This window comes from Cucurbita maxima, unplaced genomic scaffold (assembly GCF_002738345.1).
Source record: "Cucurbita maxima cultivar Rimu unplaced genomic scaffold, Cmax_1.0 Cma_Scf00006, whole genome shotgun sequence".
Taxonomy (NCBI): Eukaryota; Viridiplantae; Streptophyta; class Magnoliopsida; order Cucurbitales; family Cucurbitaceae; genus Cucurbita; species Cucurbita maxima.
This window is the reverse complement of record NW_019272022.1, coordinates 2052411-2070157: the sequence shown is the minus strand read 5'-3', so window position 1 is coordinate 2070157 and position 17747 is coordinate 2052411. Positions and strand designations below refer to the sequence as shown.

Below are 17747 nucleotides of genomic sequence, written 5' to 3'. Positions count from 1 at the left end.
TTTAGTAATTATCATCTTCTACTTATTTGTAAAAAGTTTTATCATTAGAAAAATTAATCAAGTTTAAACACTTTTATCGTTAAAACCCTATTCACCCCCCCTCTAGGGTTGCCATACCGATCCAACAATTGGTATCAGAGCGGGTTGCTCCTATAGATTTTTTATCTAAACTTTATTGTTCGAGCTTATGGCAAACCTACGTGTTAAAAATGGTTTTAGTGAAGGACAATCAACTTCTAGGCCACCTTATTTTGATGGAACAAATTATACATGTTGGAAAGCTAGGATGAAAATTTATTTGCAATCCGTTGATTATCAATTGTGGTTAAATGTTAGTAATGGTCCTTACATTCCAATAAAAATTGTTAATAATATTGAGGTGCCTAAATTAGAAAATGAATTTGATGAGCATGATATGAAAAAATGTTCTTTGAATGCTAGTGCTATCAATTGTCTGTATTGTGCCTTAAGTAATGATGAATTTAATAGAGTATGTATGTGTTCTTCGGCATATGAAATTTGGAAAACTCTTGAAGTAACTCATGAGGGAACCAATCAAGTTAAAGAAACAAAAATTAGCATGTTAGTTCATAATTATGAACTATTTAAAATGGAGGAAAATGAACCTATTGGTGATATGTTTACTAGATTTACTAATATTTTAAATGCCTTGAAAAATCTTGGAAAAGTATATTCTACCTCCGAAAATGTAAGAAAAATTCTTAGGTCTCTGCCTAAAAGTTGGGAGGCAAAAGTGACGGCGATTCAAGAAGCAAAGGATCTCACAAAGCTTCCTTTGGATGAACTCATTGGTTCTCTCATGACACATGAGATTACCATGAACGGGCACATGGAAGAAGAATCCAAAAAGAAGAAAAGTATAGCCCTAAAATCCATCAAAGTTGACTCTGAAGATGAGGACGTCCTTGATGAAGATGATGTCGCCTACTTCACACGTAAGTATAAAAATTTTATTAAAAGGAAGAAACAATTAAAAAAAACATTTCACAAATCAAAAAGAGTCAAAAGGTGAAAAGAGCAAAAACGATGAGGTAATATGTTATGAATGTAAAAAGCCGGGTCATATAAGAACGGATTGTCCTCTCCTCAAATCATCTAAGAAATCCAAGAAGAAAGCAATGAAGGCTACTTGGGATGATAGTGATGAAAGTGCAAGTGGAAGTGATGAAGAAGTTGCAAATTTTTGCTTCATGGCTCATAGTGACAAAGAGGATGAACAAGAAGATGAACAAGAAGATGAGGTAACTCTTGAATCTCTTTCTTATCATGAATTATTTAAACTTGTTGATGAGATGACAATTGATTTAGAAAAACTTAGTTCAAAGTATGTTGTGCTTAAAAAGAAATATAAGACTTCAATTATTGAAAATAAGTCTTTGCTAAATGAAATTTCTTGCTTGAAGGAGAAGGATCATAATATTGTTAAAATTGATGTACCTTGTGAAAAGCATGTATTTGATTGTGATGAGAAAAATGCATTAATTGATAAAGTCAAGACTCTTGAGCATGATTGTGGTGAAAAAGATAAATTAATTAAATTGCTCAAAGAGAATGAATCAAATAATTTGCAAGAACTTGGTAGAGCTAAGGAATCTATTAAAATGTTAACAATAGGTGCTCAAAAATTAGATAAAATACTTGAAGGAGGTAAGTCATATGGTGATAAAAGAGGATTAGGCTATATTGATGAATGTTCTACACCTTCAAGTTCTAAAACAATCTTTGTTAAAGCATCCCCTATCTTGCCTAAATCTAACACATGTAAATTTGTATCTAAGTATGATAAATCTAGATTTGTGCCTATATGTCATTATTGTGGTGTTGAAGGTCATATTAGACCTAAGTGCTTTAAATTGAAAAATTCTCAAAATATTCATTTAGGAAGAAAAGTTTCTCAAAATACAAAGTTTAACAATGTTTTAGAAAATAATTTTTCGAATAAAAATAGAATACACAAATTTAGTCCAAGAAATAAATTCTTGCATAATGTCGTTTGTTTCTCGTGTGGTAAGTTTGGACATAAAGATTATTCTTGTTACTTATCTAAATACAATGTCTTTAATATGAATGCAAATATGAAATGGATTCCCAAATTTGTGAATACTAACTTTCTAGGACCCAAACAAGTATGGGTACCAAAAGGTCAATTTTGAATATCTTTGTTTTTAGGTTTGTTTGAAAGCCTCCAAGAAAAATAAGTGGTACTTGGATAGTGGTTGCTCAAGACACATGACGGGTAATCCATCCAAGTTTGTCAATCTTTCCAAGAAGGATGGTGGCTTAGTAACCTTTGGTGATAACAAGAAGGGTAAAATAATTGGTAAGGGTACTATAGGTAATGACTCTTGTACTCTCATTAAAAATGTATTGTTAGTTGATGGTTTAAAGCATGACTTACTTAGCATTAGTCAATTATGTGATAAAGGTTTTAGAGTTGTATTTGATAAGAATAATTGCATAATTGAAAATGCTAGTGATAGAAAAGTTTTGTTTGTAGGAAATAGAGACGATAATGTGTATACTATTGATTTGAATAATTGTCCTACAAATGATAAATGTCTTTCGGTTTTGCTTGATAACTCTTGGCTATGGCATAGAAGACTAGGACATGCTAGTATGTACTTGATTTCAAATATTTCAAAAAATTCATTAGTGAGAGGTCTCCCTCAACTTAAATTTGAAAAAGATAAAATTTGTGACGCTTGTCAAATGGGTAAGCAAACTAAGTCTTCTTTCAAATCTAAAAATATGATTTCTACTACTAGACCTCTTCAACTACTCCATATAGACTTATTTGGCCCTTCTAAAATAGCTAGTTATGGAGGAAATTATTATGCTTTTGTGATAGTGGATGATTTTTCAAGATTTACTTGGGTTTTGATGATAAAACATAAGAATGATGTTTTGAAAAGATTTGCTAGTTTTGTAAAAAGAGTTCAAAATGAAAAAGGGTTTTTAATTACTAAAATTAGGAGTGACCATGGGGGAGAATTTAACAGTGTTGCCTTTGAAAAATTTTGTGAAGATAATGGTTTTTCTCATGACTTCTCCTCTCCAAGGACTCCTCAACAAAACGGTGTGGTTGAAAGGAAAAATCGTACTTTACAAGAATTTGCTAGATCAATGTTAAATGAGTATGATTTACCTAAATATTTTTGGGCGGAAGCCGTTAATACCGCTTGTTATATTTTAAATAGAGTTTTAATTAGACCTTCATTAAATAAAACTCCTTATGAACTCTGGCATAACAAAATTCCAAATGTTGGGTATTTCAAAGTTTTTGGTTGTAAATGTTTTATTTTGAACAACAAAGAAAAGCTTGGAAAGTTTGATTCAAAAACGGATATTGGTATTTTTCTTGGCTATTCATCTACTAGTAAAGCTTATAGAATTTTCAATAAGAGAACTTTAGTTATTGAAGAATCTATGCATGTGGTATTTGATGAATCTTGCAATAATATTTCTAATGAGTCTATTTGTAGTGATGATTTAGAAAGAAATTTTGGAGATTTACTCGTTAGTGACAACGGCAAAGAAATTGTTACGAGTAAAGAAGAGATGAGCTTAAAGGAAGAAGGTTCTTCATCAATGCCAAAAGAATGGAGGTATGCCTTGTCTCATCCCAAGGACTTGATTCTTGGTGATCTCGAACAAGGTGTGAAAACTCGCTCTTCTATTAATTTATTTAATAATCTTGCTTTTGTTTCTCAAATTGAACCAAAAAGTCTTAAGGATGCCGAAAATGATGAGTTTTGGATTTTAGCCATGCAAGAAGAGCTAAATCAATTTGAAAGGAACAAAGTTTGGGAATTAGTCCATAGGCCATCTAATACTTCTATTATTGGAACCAAATGGGTTTTTAGAAATAAAATGGATGAAAATGGGAATATCATTAGAAATAAAGCTAGGCTTGTAGCTCAAGGTTATTGTCAAGAGGAAGGCATAGATTATGAAGAAACTTTTGCACCCGTTGCTAGATTAGAAGCTATTAGAATGTTACTTGCTTTTGCTTCTTACAAAAATTTTGTATTATATCAAATGGATGTGAAAAGTGCATTTTTGAATGGTTATATTATGGAGGAAGTTTATGTAGAACAACCTCCCGGATTTGAAAATGTAGAATTTCCTCATCATGTCTATAAGTTGAAAAAGGCTCTTTATGGCTTAAAACAAGCTCCAAGAGCTTGGTATGATAGACTTAGTAATTTTCTTATTGGGAATGATTTTAAAATGGGCAAACTCGACACTACACTCTTTATTAAGATTAAAGAAAACGATATGCTATTAGTGCAAATATATGTGGATGATATCATATTTGGTTCTACTAATCCTTCTTTATGTGAAGAATTTTCTAAATGTATGCATAGTGAGTTTGAGATGAGTATGATGGGAGAACTCAGTTTCTTTCTTGGACTTCAAATCAAACAACTCAAGAATGGTATCTTCATCAATCAAGAGAAATACACTAAAGATTTGCTCAAAAGATTCAAGTTCAATGGAGGTAAGATTGCAAGAACTCCCATGAGCACATCCACTAAGCTTGACAAGGATGAAAAAGGTAAAAGTGTGGATATTAAAGCTTATCGAGGTATGATTGGATCTTTACTTTACTTGACCGCTAGTAGACCCGATATTATGTTTAGTGTATGTCTTTGTGCTAGATTTCAATCTTGTCCTAAGGAATCTCATTTACATGCCGTTAAGAGAATATTTAAATATTTGCTTGGAACTATTGATCTAGGATTGTGGTATCCTAGAAATGTTGAATTTAAATTGGTAGGATATTCTGATGCAGATTTTGCCGGAAGCTTACTTGATCGTAAAAGTACTAGTGGAACTTGTCAATTTCTTGGTAGTTCCTTAGTTTCTTGGTTTAGTAAAAAGCAAAATTCGGTTGCCTTATCTACTACCGAAGCGGAATATATTGCGGTTGCTAGTTGCTGTGCTCAAATTCTTTGGATGAAACAAACTCTTTGTGATTTTGGATTAAAGTTTCATAGTGTGCCTATATTTTGTGATAATACAAGTGCTATTAATTTAACTAAAAATCCTATTCATCATTCTAGAACTAAACATATTGACATTAGACATCATTTTATTAGAGAGCATGTGCAAAATGGACATATTATTCTTGATTTTGTAAACTCTAATAATCAACTGGCCGATATTTTCACCAAGCCATTGAATGAAGAAATTTTTTGCAAAAATAGGCTTGAGCTTGGTATTATTCGTTGTGATATATCTTGAATTTTATAATTTTTGAATGCATGTTTTTAGGGGGAGCCATTATGTCATTATTAAATGCATTCTCTTTCAATTGTTCATTTTGATGATCACAAAGGGGGAGAAAATTAAGAAAAATATGTTCTAAATTTGTTATTTTATAATTTATGAATCATTTACTTGGTGTTTCATAAATTCTTGAGGCATTAATATAAGGGAGAATATGCTCTTGAGTGAAATTTATGATAATATATTAGTATGTAGTGATATTATTACATGGATGTTGTATTATTGGTTTTTATGAATTTTTCTTTAAATGATTTGTCATCATCAAAAAGGGGGATATTGTTGGCTTATTGGCCCTTGATCTCACATTAATTAATTTCAATGAATTAATTATTGATGTTTTGATGATAACAAACCTACTTTTAATTATTAACTATTTTCAGTTTTTTGAACTGTCCACAGTATAAGGTCGGGAATAACGATTACAACAACTTTTCAATTACTCAAATCAGAGCTAAAACGAAGAAATTAGAGTCGAGACAACATACCCGACGTGATGATGTGGCAACAAAATCAAAATGATGGACAAATCAAAATATATCAAAGTATGACATTTATAATATTGGAAGAGTAACACATGGTGGAGTTTTTCTTATTATTACATTTCTAAATAAAATTATTTTTACAAATATAAATTTGAATATAACCGTTACTCACATCGAATTTTATTATTACTATATTATATTATTATATTATTATATTTTAAAATTTTGGTAGTTACTCACATCATTTTTATTATTATTATATTATTATATTTATAATAAATTTTGAATTACATTTTACCGTTACTCACATAACTTTTTATTATTATTATATTATATTACTATTATATTAAAATTTTGAAATAAATGAATTTAGAAAATTTTCTTACTTAATTACTTTTAATCTCCACCTTCCATTATTCCTAACACAATCCAATGGTCAATATTCAATCCTACATTTTGCCACTTTTCTCCTCTATATAAACTCATCTTCCCCACATTTTTAAAACATACAACTTACATACATTCTTCAATCCTCATTTGTTCAAAGTCTCCATTGTTTATTGCTCTCTCCAAGCTTACAAGTTTATTTCTTTTCATCTTATTCTTGAGAGGGATTATTATTATATTGTGAGGAAATAGTTGTCAGTATCCCAAATTGTAAATCTACTCTTTGAGAGAGTTGTGGTGTGTTATTATCAAACTCAAATACTTGTATCGGTTTGATCCTGCGTCGTTGAAAGGATTGAGTTTGCTCTTGAACTCGTAAAAAGAGCGGTGTACCGGTTTGGCTCTGATCCGTGGAAAGAGTCGGAAAAGTTCTTTATTCAAATTCCCAAGAGGCGCTTGGGGAGTGGAGTAGGTCGAGTTTGACCGAACCACTATAAAACTACGGTGTCATTTTCTCTAACTCTTTCCTATTTAATTTCAAGATTATTATTATGTTTATTGCATGTTCTACTTGATTATTGTTTTGACTTGAATTATTTTGTTTTAGTAATTATCATCTTCTACTTATTTGTAAAAAGTTTTATCATTAGAAAAATTAATCAAGTTTAAACACTTTTATCGTTAAAACCCTATTCACCCCCCCTCTAGGGTTGCCATACCGATCCAACAATTATAATACAACATCAACAAGCTCGAAGCCCGATTATGTTCGGACCAAACTACAACGCTATCCACGTGTCAATTTACCATTGGTCCTCAGACTTAAAATCCACACCTGACACAGACAAATTGGGGCCCACTTGTGTACACTTCGGCAACCATCCTTTGTTAGTCTGCCATGTAAGGAAAAAGGACTTTTCGGCGCCAAAAACGACGCCGTATTTCTATCTCTAACGTTCGAAGTTTAAGCGCGTTTAGGCACCGGTTGTTTACGCGCGTGGGTTGGAACGAACGTGTCGTTTGCTCCCCGTAAACGAATCCATGAGACGACCTGCCACAGCCCCCTTTTCTTGAGTGCAATTTACAAAAATTCTGAATGTATTTTGTCCAAATGTCTATTGATTTATATGCAAGTTTAAAATATCTTTTTATTTTTGACAATTATACCCTTTCCTTAATTTTTAAATTATTCTCCCTTTAGAAAATATTTTTTTAATGAACCTATTATATACAAAATTAATTAGAAATTTAATACTCTATAAAATTAAATATGAAATATGTCTTAAAAATTAGAGATTTATTATAGTAGGTAAAAACTTTGAAAAGTGCAATTTTAATTGGGTAAATTGCAAGACCCATAGTAAATTTTAAATTATTATTTTAGGAAATTAATTAATAGGTGAATTTTTTTTTTATCCAAAGGTTAAAAAAAAGTAATTGGTCTTTCTCTAGATTCTAAAAAAAATAAAAAAAGAAAAGAAAAGATGAATAAAGGTGTGGGATATTTAATAAAGGAGAGAAAATTTTGACCGAGATATTTATTATCGAAACATTAAATTAAATACAAATCTCTTCGTAAGGTATCTTTTTCAAGGGTATTTTCGTCAATTCGACTCTGTCATAGCTCTACGAGCTCGTTCAGAAAACTGGAAAATCGATTCTCTTCACTGTGATTTCTCTCATCCATCTTCCAACTGGATGGAGAAGACGACGGTGAAGCTGTCGGTGTTGGCGAAATCTCAAGGGATTCCTACATTCGATTCTTCACTCAATCCGAAGTCGGGGAACCAATCGCCGGAATTGGATCTTCGGCAGACGTTAAGTTCACGGAGGGATTCTCGGCGGAGGATCCGAAATCTTTCGTTGATTAAGAAGAAATTGGCGCCGTCCGGGACGAGGAGTCGGCCGCAGACTCCGCTTCTGAAGTGGAAGGTCGAGGAGAGAGTCGATGGTGAAGGTGAGGGAGACGAGGACGAGAAGAAGTCGGAATTGGAGAACGGAGGGAAAGATCTCCGGCGGATGAGTCGGGAAAGAGACGTGAATGTATCGGCAAGGAAGCTCGCTGCTGGTTTTTGGCGGTTTCAGAAGCCGGAGGTGAGCGCTGATGGCGGAAGGAGAGGTTTGAGACGAACGCAGGAGCAGGGGATCGGTTTTCAGGTAACTGTTACTTGTAAATTGGAAATCGATCGACTCAAACTTCGAAAAGTTTGATGAATTGACATTGCTGTTGTGTTTATGTGATTTGCTTGCATTCGATGGAGATTGAATGTGCATTTTTCTCCCTACTGGGAAACGAAATTATGAAGACTGATCTGTAGTTTCGAATTGGATCTTTCGTTTTTGGGCTGAGAACTGTGATTAGATAAGTTTTAGAAACGAAATGAGTTCCAAGGCATGCATTCATGTAATTTGGCTTCTAGTTCTGCAGTTCAGTTCATCATTGTGGTCATTTATTGTTCACTTTGCAGCCAGTTGCTGGCCATGTTCGACTTCCAATTCTCCGCCATCACAACAACATATTAAGTAATGAAACAAGGGATCTGTTACAGAGCCAACCATCAACTTCTGGTATGAGAAATGGCGTTCTGTGCAAGGTAATGTCACATCACTTTCATGTTCCTCTCTTTCAATTTCTTATTTATTGCTATAAATTTGAAGTGTTTTCTTCTGCCATCCCTGCCATTAGCTTGAGCCGTTCTTTCAATTCTCCAACTCAGTTATGGAGGGGGCAACTAAGTGGGACCCTATCCGCTCGAAAATTTCAGATGAAAGGGGCCATATTTACAATCAAACAGAGCTTCTTGACCAACAAATGAGCCTGGTTTCGGTTATATGTGCACTTCAAGCTGAACTAAAGCAGGCACGGGTGCACATTTTGGAACTCGAAACTGAACGCCATGTATCGAAAAAGAAGCTCGAGAGCTTCTTGAGAAAGGTTGATAAGGAGAAGACTGCATGGCGTATGAGGGAACATGATAAAATCCGTGTATTCATGGAAAGTATCAGAACTGAGTTGAACTATGAAAGAAAAAACCGAAGAGGAGCAGAACATTTCAATTCAAAGCTGGTTCATGAGCTAGCTGATGCCAAGTCTTTGGTGAAGCAGTTGATGCAGGACTATGAAGAAGAAAGAAAGGAAAGGGCGTTGATTGAACAAGTGTGTGAAGAGCTTGCTAAAGAGATTGGAAACGATAAGGCAGAAATCGAGGTGTCAAAGAGAGAATCTGCCAAACTTAGAGAGGAAGCAGAAGAAGAGAGAAAGATGTTGCAGTTGGCAGAAGTATGGCGCGAAGAGCGCGTTCAAATGAAGCTGGTCGACGCCAAGGTGGCTGTAGAAGAGAAGTACTCTCAAATGAATAGGCTTGTTTCAGATCTAGAAAACTTCCTAAGATCAAGGGGAGCAATCTCAGATATTAAGGAGATGAGAGAAGCTATATTACTAGGACAGGCTGCTTCTGCAGTGAACATTCAAGACATAAAGCAGTTATCTTACCAACCTTCTAAGCCAGATGATATTTTCTCCATCCTTGAAGGAGTTAACTTTGATGAAAACCAAGAAAGGGAGGTTAACCCATATGGTTCTTACAGTCCAGCTACCGAGATCCCGAAAGCTGGAACAACGAGCCCTGACTTAAATGTGGATGCAGCTAAACGGGTGGATGGCATCCTGATGGCCTCACATGCATGTATTGATCAGAATGGCGACATAGACGACGAGAGTGGATGGGAAACAGTGAGCCAGGTTGAGGATCAGGACTCGAGTTATTCACTGGAAGGATGCACAATACCTCCTGCTGCTAATAAGAATAGCAAAAAGAGTAGTATTATCTCAGGCTCAGGGAGTGGAACAGACTGGGAAACAACAATCAACATCAGTGAAGTCTATTCAGAACTTGTAAAGAAATCAAAGAAAGTATCAAACTTAACAAAGAGGCTATGGAAATCCGGACATAATAATGGTCGGGGGGACATCAAGACGATACCAGTGAAGGAGTCAAATGGGATGGCATCATCACCAGAAGCAGAATCAGGCAATGGCGGGTCTAGTCCAGATTTTATTGGTCGGTGGAGTTCCTTCGACTTAAGTGACGCTCGAATAGCTCGACAGAGGAAAGTCCAGATTAATGTGAAAGAAAGTCAGAAACTGCAGCTAAGGCATGCCCTTAAACAGAAGATATAGAGGCAGCGAGTGATTGCTTCCTGAGATTTGTTCATGCCTCTATTTTCTCCAGATGTATCAAATATTTCACTTATCAATCGATTAATAGCCTTCCAAACATCTGTTCGAGTTCGAGTTCCCTTTACTGGTATAAACCATAGATCTGCTGAACACTACTCAATATGTTTTAGGAATATTACATATAACTCAGGAAACATCACAGCTATTAGAAAAGCTCAGTCACTTGGGAAAACAGCCGGATTTCGTTCTGTGATTATTGAATCTAATACACAACATTCTGGTCAGTAAATGTGACACTTTCCTGGACAATCAAGATTTCGAAAGGTACTATAAGCTTACAACAATCAGAACGCCACAGTACTTCAACAATTGGAGGAGTCGATAAAGCTCAAACCGATCAGCCAATTATTTTTCCCAACATTCCTCATGTCATCTATACTCCTGAAAGTTGACATGACCCGTTGCTTTTGCGTGTTCTACAGCCTCCTGGACATTGGATTCTTCAAATGAGTTACAAGAGTTAGAAGAAGTAATTTAGGAAGCTATCAAATTTGGACGACGAATACCGTTTGGCCGATGACTCCAATTTGGCAAACCCCACAGCGCAGAGTGAAGTTGGCAGTGTCGGTGAAGCTCCGTTTCCTAAAACGGATAGAAGAAAATATCCATACATTGCAAAGTGAGAAGCAAACAGATATTCAAAATGAATTTCTTCCTATCCTACAACCTTTTCCTCTTGTGAATTGTTATTTGTACTGATTCAAACAGAGAATGATAGTACCAATGACAACTTTTGGGGGAAGTCATGCAGCTCAACTTATCATTCAAAGAAGAAACGTAAACTAAAACAAACCACGTTCCAGAAGTGAGTCGAGCTTAGAGGATACCAGAAGAAGATCCTACCTTTGCTGCTCTTTTACAAAATGAAGAGCTTGCTCCTCAATGGGCCCAATGCTCCTGTCTCTATTCACAGAAAATATGGTCTGATCAAATTCTTCTGGAGCTCCCTCAAATGGCGACATCTAGCAGAGACAAATATGCAGGAAGCCTATATCAGACACAACCAAAGACAGTAGAAAGATAACAGGCAGAGCGAAATCAAGACCACGAAATCATGGGGCAACCACGAGTTTTTACAGTTTCTGTTTGTGTCAAAAGTACATATTATAAAGGTCATCTTGCTGCATTTTATGTAATCAAATATCTCAAAGCGGGAAACAAAATGCAAATCTGCAAAACGTTCTCGGATTAAGAAATGGCACGGTGACAGCTTGACCAAGTATAATTGAAATTGTGTAATCTGGCCTATAATGAAATACTAGGCATATTTCTCACATGTTTGAACCGAAAAACCTGATAACGTGCATTGTAAACAACTCTTTCTCTGTCCCCCAACCCCGAAATAACGGTAAATTTAAGACATACGCCAAAAACGTTGGAATATGCAAATTTAAGGAAATCAGAAAATCATACAACTAAAGCATCATAGTGGAGTCCGTCATATATCAGCAGAACCCTTTCTGAATACTTCTTTTCCTGTCAAAGATGACAGATAATCAGCATCAGGAAGTCGAAAAGATTATTCCTACTGAGCCAATGGAGTCATCGGAATAGAAAATCCTAACCTGACCATACAAATCACATCGTGTCGTCTGGATGTCATATGCTGCAATTTCACGTCCATAATATTCGGATAGTATCGAAAGCTCAATGGCGCCTGCATCAGAGAAAACAAACTTGAAAAGAAGAAAATCGAGTACTTAACATGGCATATGACCGATGCCTAATCAGATGCACTGGCACGTTCAAATGCCAAATGTACTTCCTCTTGAGTAATATAGATTTCGATTCAGAAACCCATAATCTAATGCTAGAAAACAAGAAACAGCAGGATAACTACATATTTTGAAGATCTACAACAAGAAAATCTCATAAGAACTCTTCCATTGAGTAATGATAATATAGATACAAACCTCCCCACTTCTCTGAATCAAGAATCCAAGCACAGTACTCCTCATTTGGCTTTCCAAGAAATGCTTCAGAATACCTTGTTGGATCACTGGCTACTGTTGCAGCTATGACCTTAAAAGAGAATCAATTGTGCAAGATGTTCAGAGTAAAGAATTCAAATACGATTTTGTACAAAAAGTAGCTAAGCATGCCTTTTTCTGTGTGTTGTATCCCAGATTTATTTCAGCTAATACCTCAATTACTTGGTTTATCTTGTAATTCTTCATCTTTTACATTAATATTTCAATATCATTTTGGTTCTGTGTGGGTTCTATCCCAGATTTCTTTCAGCTCTATGATTCTACAGATTAAGCATGCCTTTTCCTTGTTCTTTTTGTTTCTATGTGTGCATGTTGGGAGTGATGTGTGGTGGAGAGCGATGCTGTAACGGCCTATGTTCACCGCTAGCAGATATTGTCTTTTTTGGGCTTTTCCTTATGGGCTTCCCCTCAAGGTTTTTAAAACGCGTATGCTAAGGAGAGATTTCCACACCCTTATAAAGAATGTTTTGTTCTCCTCCCTAACTGATATGGGATCTCATAGATACTTTGAAGTCTAGCATTGTTACACATCAGATATGCATCTTCTTCATCAATGAAAAGTTGGTCAAGCATGCAATACAGAATTCTGCTACTTATTTTTTAGTATATCTACACTACAAGGGAATTAAATGCAAGTTGTTCGGGTTGGATCTATCTTCCATCGAAGAATTTAGAATTTGAAAATAACTCCGAAATAGTGATTCATTGAAAAGCAGTAAAATCTGGTTTCGAACATGATAAAATATGATGAATCAGAACCTGTCTTAGCTCGGTAGCCTTGTCTTTGTCATGGTCCATAACATAACTGACATATATTACACAAAAAAGATAAAGATCGAGCACAACAGAAGTAGCACAAATATGAACATGAGACATGGGTACAACTGACAATGAATTTTCTACAACACCAAAATATCAAAATGGAAAAGACCCATTAAACATTATATTTTCAAATGTATTTGTATGCTCATTACATTTCCGGGGTTTCAAAAAGAGCTGAACTTGGTACATGAACTTACACTCGAAATGGGCAGTGGTACAGCCACAAACAAGAGGGGGACCCATACTTTTCTTTAAAATTATATGTCAAGAAGCCTATAGCTTATTATCTTCAAACTCTCTTTATTTGCTTGGTGGAGCCACAAAAAACAGCGGGGATAAAGTTAGTCTTGAAAACAATTAAAAATCATATGTAAAGAAGTTTATAATTTTTCAGTTTTTAGTCTTGAAACCTTTACTCTTAATCTGCTCCCTCACGTATTGTGTAATAGCCCACTGCTAGCAAATATTGTTCTTTTCGTGCTTTTTCTTTTGGAATTTCTCTCAAGGTTTTAAAACGCATGTACTAGGAAAAGGTTTCCACACCCTTATAAAAAATGTTTCGTTCCCTTCTCCAATCGACGTAGGATCTCATAATGCACCTCCCTTGGAGGCCCAACGTTCTTGCTGGCACACCGCTCGGTGTCAAGCTCTAATTCCATTTTTAACAGCTCAAACCCATCGCTAGCAAATATTGTCCTCTTTGAGCTTTCTCTTTTGGGCTTTCTCTCAAGGTTTTAAAACGCGTTTACTAGGGAAAGGTTTCCACACCTTTATAAGGAATGTTTCATTACCCTCTCCAATAGATGTGGGACCTCACAATCCACCCCCCTAGGGGTCCAACGTCCTCACTGGCATACCACTCGGTGTCTGGCTCTGACTCTGATACCATTTGTAACATCTCAAGCTCACTGCTAACAGATATTGTCCTCTTTGGGCTTTTTCTCAAGGTTTTAAAACGCGTCCAGTAGGGGGAGGTTTCCACACCCTTATAAGGAATGTTTTGTTCTCCTCTCCAACCAATGTGGGATCTCACATATTGACATATCACAACTTAAATATACCCATTTTATAGACCATACAGATTCCTATCTCTTAATCATTATCCGGAATGAATAGTCAAGTAATTTGAAGTTTACCCAACAGCATTGAAGAGGCAACTGTTGTCTGATGGAATAACCCTTCTAAGAATTGTACCTTCCATAGTATGAGTAACTATTACCTGAAATCAATTCAATCAAGGGGTGGTGCTTCAATAAACTTCACATTCCATACACAAATAAGCAATGGAATCACTAGCAGAACATAACCAAGAACAAGAATACACAAGAACATCTCAATGCACAAGCATAGCATTCAAAAGCCCAGATAGAAACAGAAAAACATAAACAGAAGGCGATTAACAAAGCCAAATTATGCAAAACCTTTCAGAAAACAAAGCTTCTAGCCTTCTAGCTATGAACATAAACTCACACAAACATGTGGTTTGAAAAAACCCTCTTCTTAAACTACAAAACTAATCAATTACAAATTGCAAATACCAGATCAAATTCGACCTAAACACGAACACAATAGCTCAAACCCGAGAAATTTCTAGATCCAATTCTGCGAACAGTAGAAGGAGAAGAGATTTACCAGCAAAAAAGTCGAAGACGACCAAAATAGAAGATAACAGATGGATGAAAGAAAGGAATCAGGTACGCTTTCCTTTTCCTTATGAATCGATCGAAGAAAAAATCAATCAATAAGCCGTTTCAAATTTCCGGTTGCCAATGCTCGTTAACGCCAGATTTTCTTGGATGCGGCTAATTAAATTATACATGAAGGTGCTCGAGGCGAATCGAAATTGTCCCCACCATTGGCAGGATGACGAGCTTTTTTCTTGCGACAGAAAACGAGATTCGAGGTGAACTTGGAAGTGTTCCAAAAGGTTTCGATTTTTTTTCTTTACTTCTTGATTTCATCCGTTGATTCCAATCCACTTTGGGAACCTTTATTAGTTTAATTTGTGGATTAAATTATGAACCCTAAATTAATAAAAATATTCTTAAATTTTACTAAAAAATAATAATAATAATTTTACATGTTTTAAAAATACTAATAAACTTTGTTGGGCTTGATATGGGCCGAGCTGAAGTGAAACATGGATGAGTTGGAATGGCTTCTAGGTTGGGCTACAGGTAACTAATGGGCTGGACCAAAGGAGTTGGGCTGTTTGGTTGTCGGCTCAGGGTTAACCCGACCCGACCCAGTGGATTCTTCTAATTATTCCACTCTTTTGTATGATTGGTTTGTTTTAATTTTAAAATGAATTAAATTATAAATTTTTAATATTATATATTTAGGGTGATAATTTTTAATTTTATATCTAATAAACCCATTAATTTTTTGAAAAAAATATTAATATATTAAAAACTTATTAAATATAAAATTAAAAAAATTTGAGATTGAGATATATTAAAATCAAAATTAAAAATTTATGACGTATTACACAAAACCTATAAATCCAAGGGGTAATTAAATATTTAAAATACTATTTATAATAATTTTTATATATCTTATTTTCTATAAACAAAAATAAAATTAATTTTGTATTATTTAAATACAATTTTTTCTACAATTTGGGCAAGATCCATGCAATCGTAGCCATTGATCTATGCAATCCACGTGGAAGAAATGATCACAATTTGGAAGTCTCCTCCCAAATTCTCCATCTTCAAATTTCTGAAAATATTATAAAATAAAATAAAATCTCAATAAATAAATAAATATAATTTAAATATTTTTATTTTATATAAATTATGACCATAAATATACCTCTAAGCAACTTTCTCACCACTTGCTCCGGCAGCGGCGTCGACGAAACTCCGATATCTCTCGGTGCATATGCTCCGATAAGTCGCTCGCCTGAAAATTTTATCCAAAAGTAAAGCACGAGTATTTGTTTTACTAAAAGAAGAAGAAGAAGAAAAAGAAAACCGTACATTTGGGAAAGAATATCTATATCCCAACGTTGTGTAGTTCAATAGTTGAAGTGCTATGGTGGCGCCGACAATAGTGTTGATGCCAGTGCCAATGCCATGGCCTTTGAAAGCTCCGACCACCATCCCGACCATTGCACCTACTGTAAATGTCAAAAGTAAAATGCGTATTTACTGTTGAGGATTGCTGGGAGGGAGTCCCATGAATAATGAATGCTCAAAGTGGACAATATCATACTACTGTGGAAACCCGTGATTCGTAATGGTCAAGCCACTTGAATAGTTTTTCAAAAGAAGATCGTATACATACCTAAAGCAAGAAGGAAAAGATACAAAGCGAAAAGGATCGTCTTGAACGAATTAACAAAGAAGCGAAGAGTCATATCGAAAACCTCCTCCTTGAACTCAACCAACCACCACACATCGTCAACATGGTAAAGCAAAATCCGAGAAATTCTTGACTCAATATATGCAATTTTGCAAAGACGAAGATTAAAATAGGTAGTAGAAACAGAGACGAGAAGGACTTTTCATCCATCGACCTCACGTCTTTAAAGCATAACCTAACAAAGACTTAGAGAATAGGCAAAGACATTAATGAAATCTCGAGAAAGTAGATAAAATTGGTGAATTTAATGAGAAAAAATGATCTTTTCGGGATCCCGACTATAATTCAAACCTCTGATATTTTAATCGTTAATATATATCTTAATGAATTGAGTTTATGTTTAGGTTGATAAGTAATCGAGCATTTAAAGATTAAAACTTTAGGTTAATTTATAAAATTGTATTTTAGGTTATGATACTCTTATTAATTTTAATTAGTGTATTTTGACACACATATATAGGATTTGGTATGAGTTTAATGTTTTAGTTACACGTATTAAGTAAGATCGAACCTAATGTTCGGTAGATAGAATTATCCTTGAGAGTCGTTAACGAGTGCTAGAATAGGATGATTCAATATACAACAAAGTCAATGTTCCATTTTCTTTACGAATTAAATGAAAAAAATATTCCATAATGTTATTTTGGATCGAAAATTTAAATTTTGATGCCCGTATTTATTTTGCTAATAAATAAATAACTACTTTATCTCGAAATTCTTTTAATTATGAGTTTATGAGGGTGTTTTTGCAAGAATAAGTTTTATTGGATTATACACAACAAGTCATTTATTTTATAAAATTCAAGCCAAATTTTAAAAAATAAAAAATAAAAAAACTTTATTTTTTTTTTTCCAATAATAAAATATTTGAATTTTTACCTAAAATCACAAATAAAAAAATATTTTTTTAAAAACTATTTGTTTTAATTTTAAAAAGGGTTTGATTTTAAAAATATAGGTAGAAAAATAGATAATGAAACAAAGAAATAGTGTTTATTGGTTAAAAATTTTAGTTATTTAATTCTTTAAGACGTTTCTTTTGATTTATAATCGAAGAATCCTCTCTCCATTAGTGTGAGGCTTTTGCTAAGCCCAAACCTAAACCTTCCCAAAAACCATTGTGGATTCATACCCTACACCTAAAAG

The 17747-nt window shown here is 34.5% G+C and overlaps 2 protein-coding genes and 1 long non-coding RNA gene across 4 annotated transcripts; 1 reads left to right on the top strand and 2 right to left on the bottom strand.

The window, feature by feature from the left end:
* Nucleotides 1-7799: 7799 nt before the first annotated feature.
* LOC111480535 lies at nucleotides 7800-10461 on the top strand. The gene is made up of 3 exons (XM_023125635.1): nucleotides 7800-8339; nucleotides 8651-8776; nucleotides 8869-10461. Exons 1-3 carry the CDS (start codon nucleotides 7881-7883, stop codon nucleotides 10360-10362), a joined length of 2079 nt encoding a protein of 692 aa, XP_022981403.1. The 5' UTR covers nucleotides 7800-7880; the 3' UTR covers nucleotides 10363-10461.
* Nucleotides 10462-10526: 65 nt separating this feature from the next.
* On the bottom strand, nucleotides 10527-15222 carry LOC111480678 (ubiquitin thioesterase OTU1). 2 transcript variants are annotated; one of them, XM_023125841.1, is made up of 9 exons: nucleotides 14868-15222; nucleotides 14372-14454; nucleotides 13173-13218; nucleotides 12336-12444; nucleotides 11988-12079; nucleotides 11836-11898; nucleotides 11266-11384; nucleotides 10929-11004; nucleotides 10527-10848 (listed from the first exon to the last, which is right to left on the bottom strand). In XM_023125841.1, exons 2-9 carry the CDS (start codon nucleotides 14434-14436, stop codon nucleotides 10792-10794), a joined length of 627 nt encoding a protein of 208 aa, XP_022981609.1. In that variant the 5' UTR covers nucleotides 14437-14454; nucleotides 14868-15222; the 3' UTR covers nucleotides 10527-10791. The 2 variants fall into 2 exon arrangements, with proteins under 2 accessions (XP_022981609.1, XP_022981610.1); XM_023125842.1 differs by lacking the exon at nucleotides 14868-15222 and adding an exon at nucleotides 14774-14861.
* LOC111480739 lies at nucleotides 13636-13958 on the bottom strand. The gene is made up of 2 exons (XR_002717914.1): nucleotides 13911-13958; nucleotides 13636-13688 (listed from the first exon to the last, which is right to left on the bottom strand). It is a non-coding gene; the product is annotated as an uncharacterized LOC111480739 (long non-coding RNA).
* Nucleotides 15223-17747: the final 2525 nt, after the last annotated feature.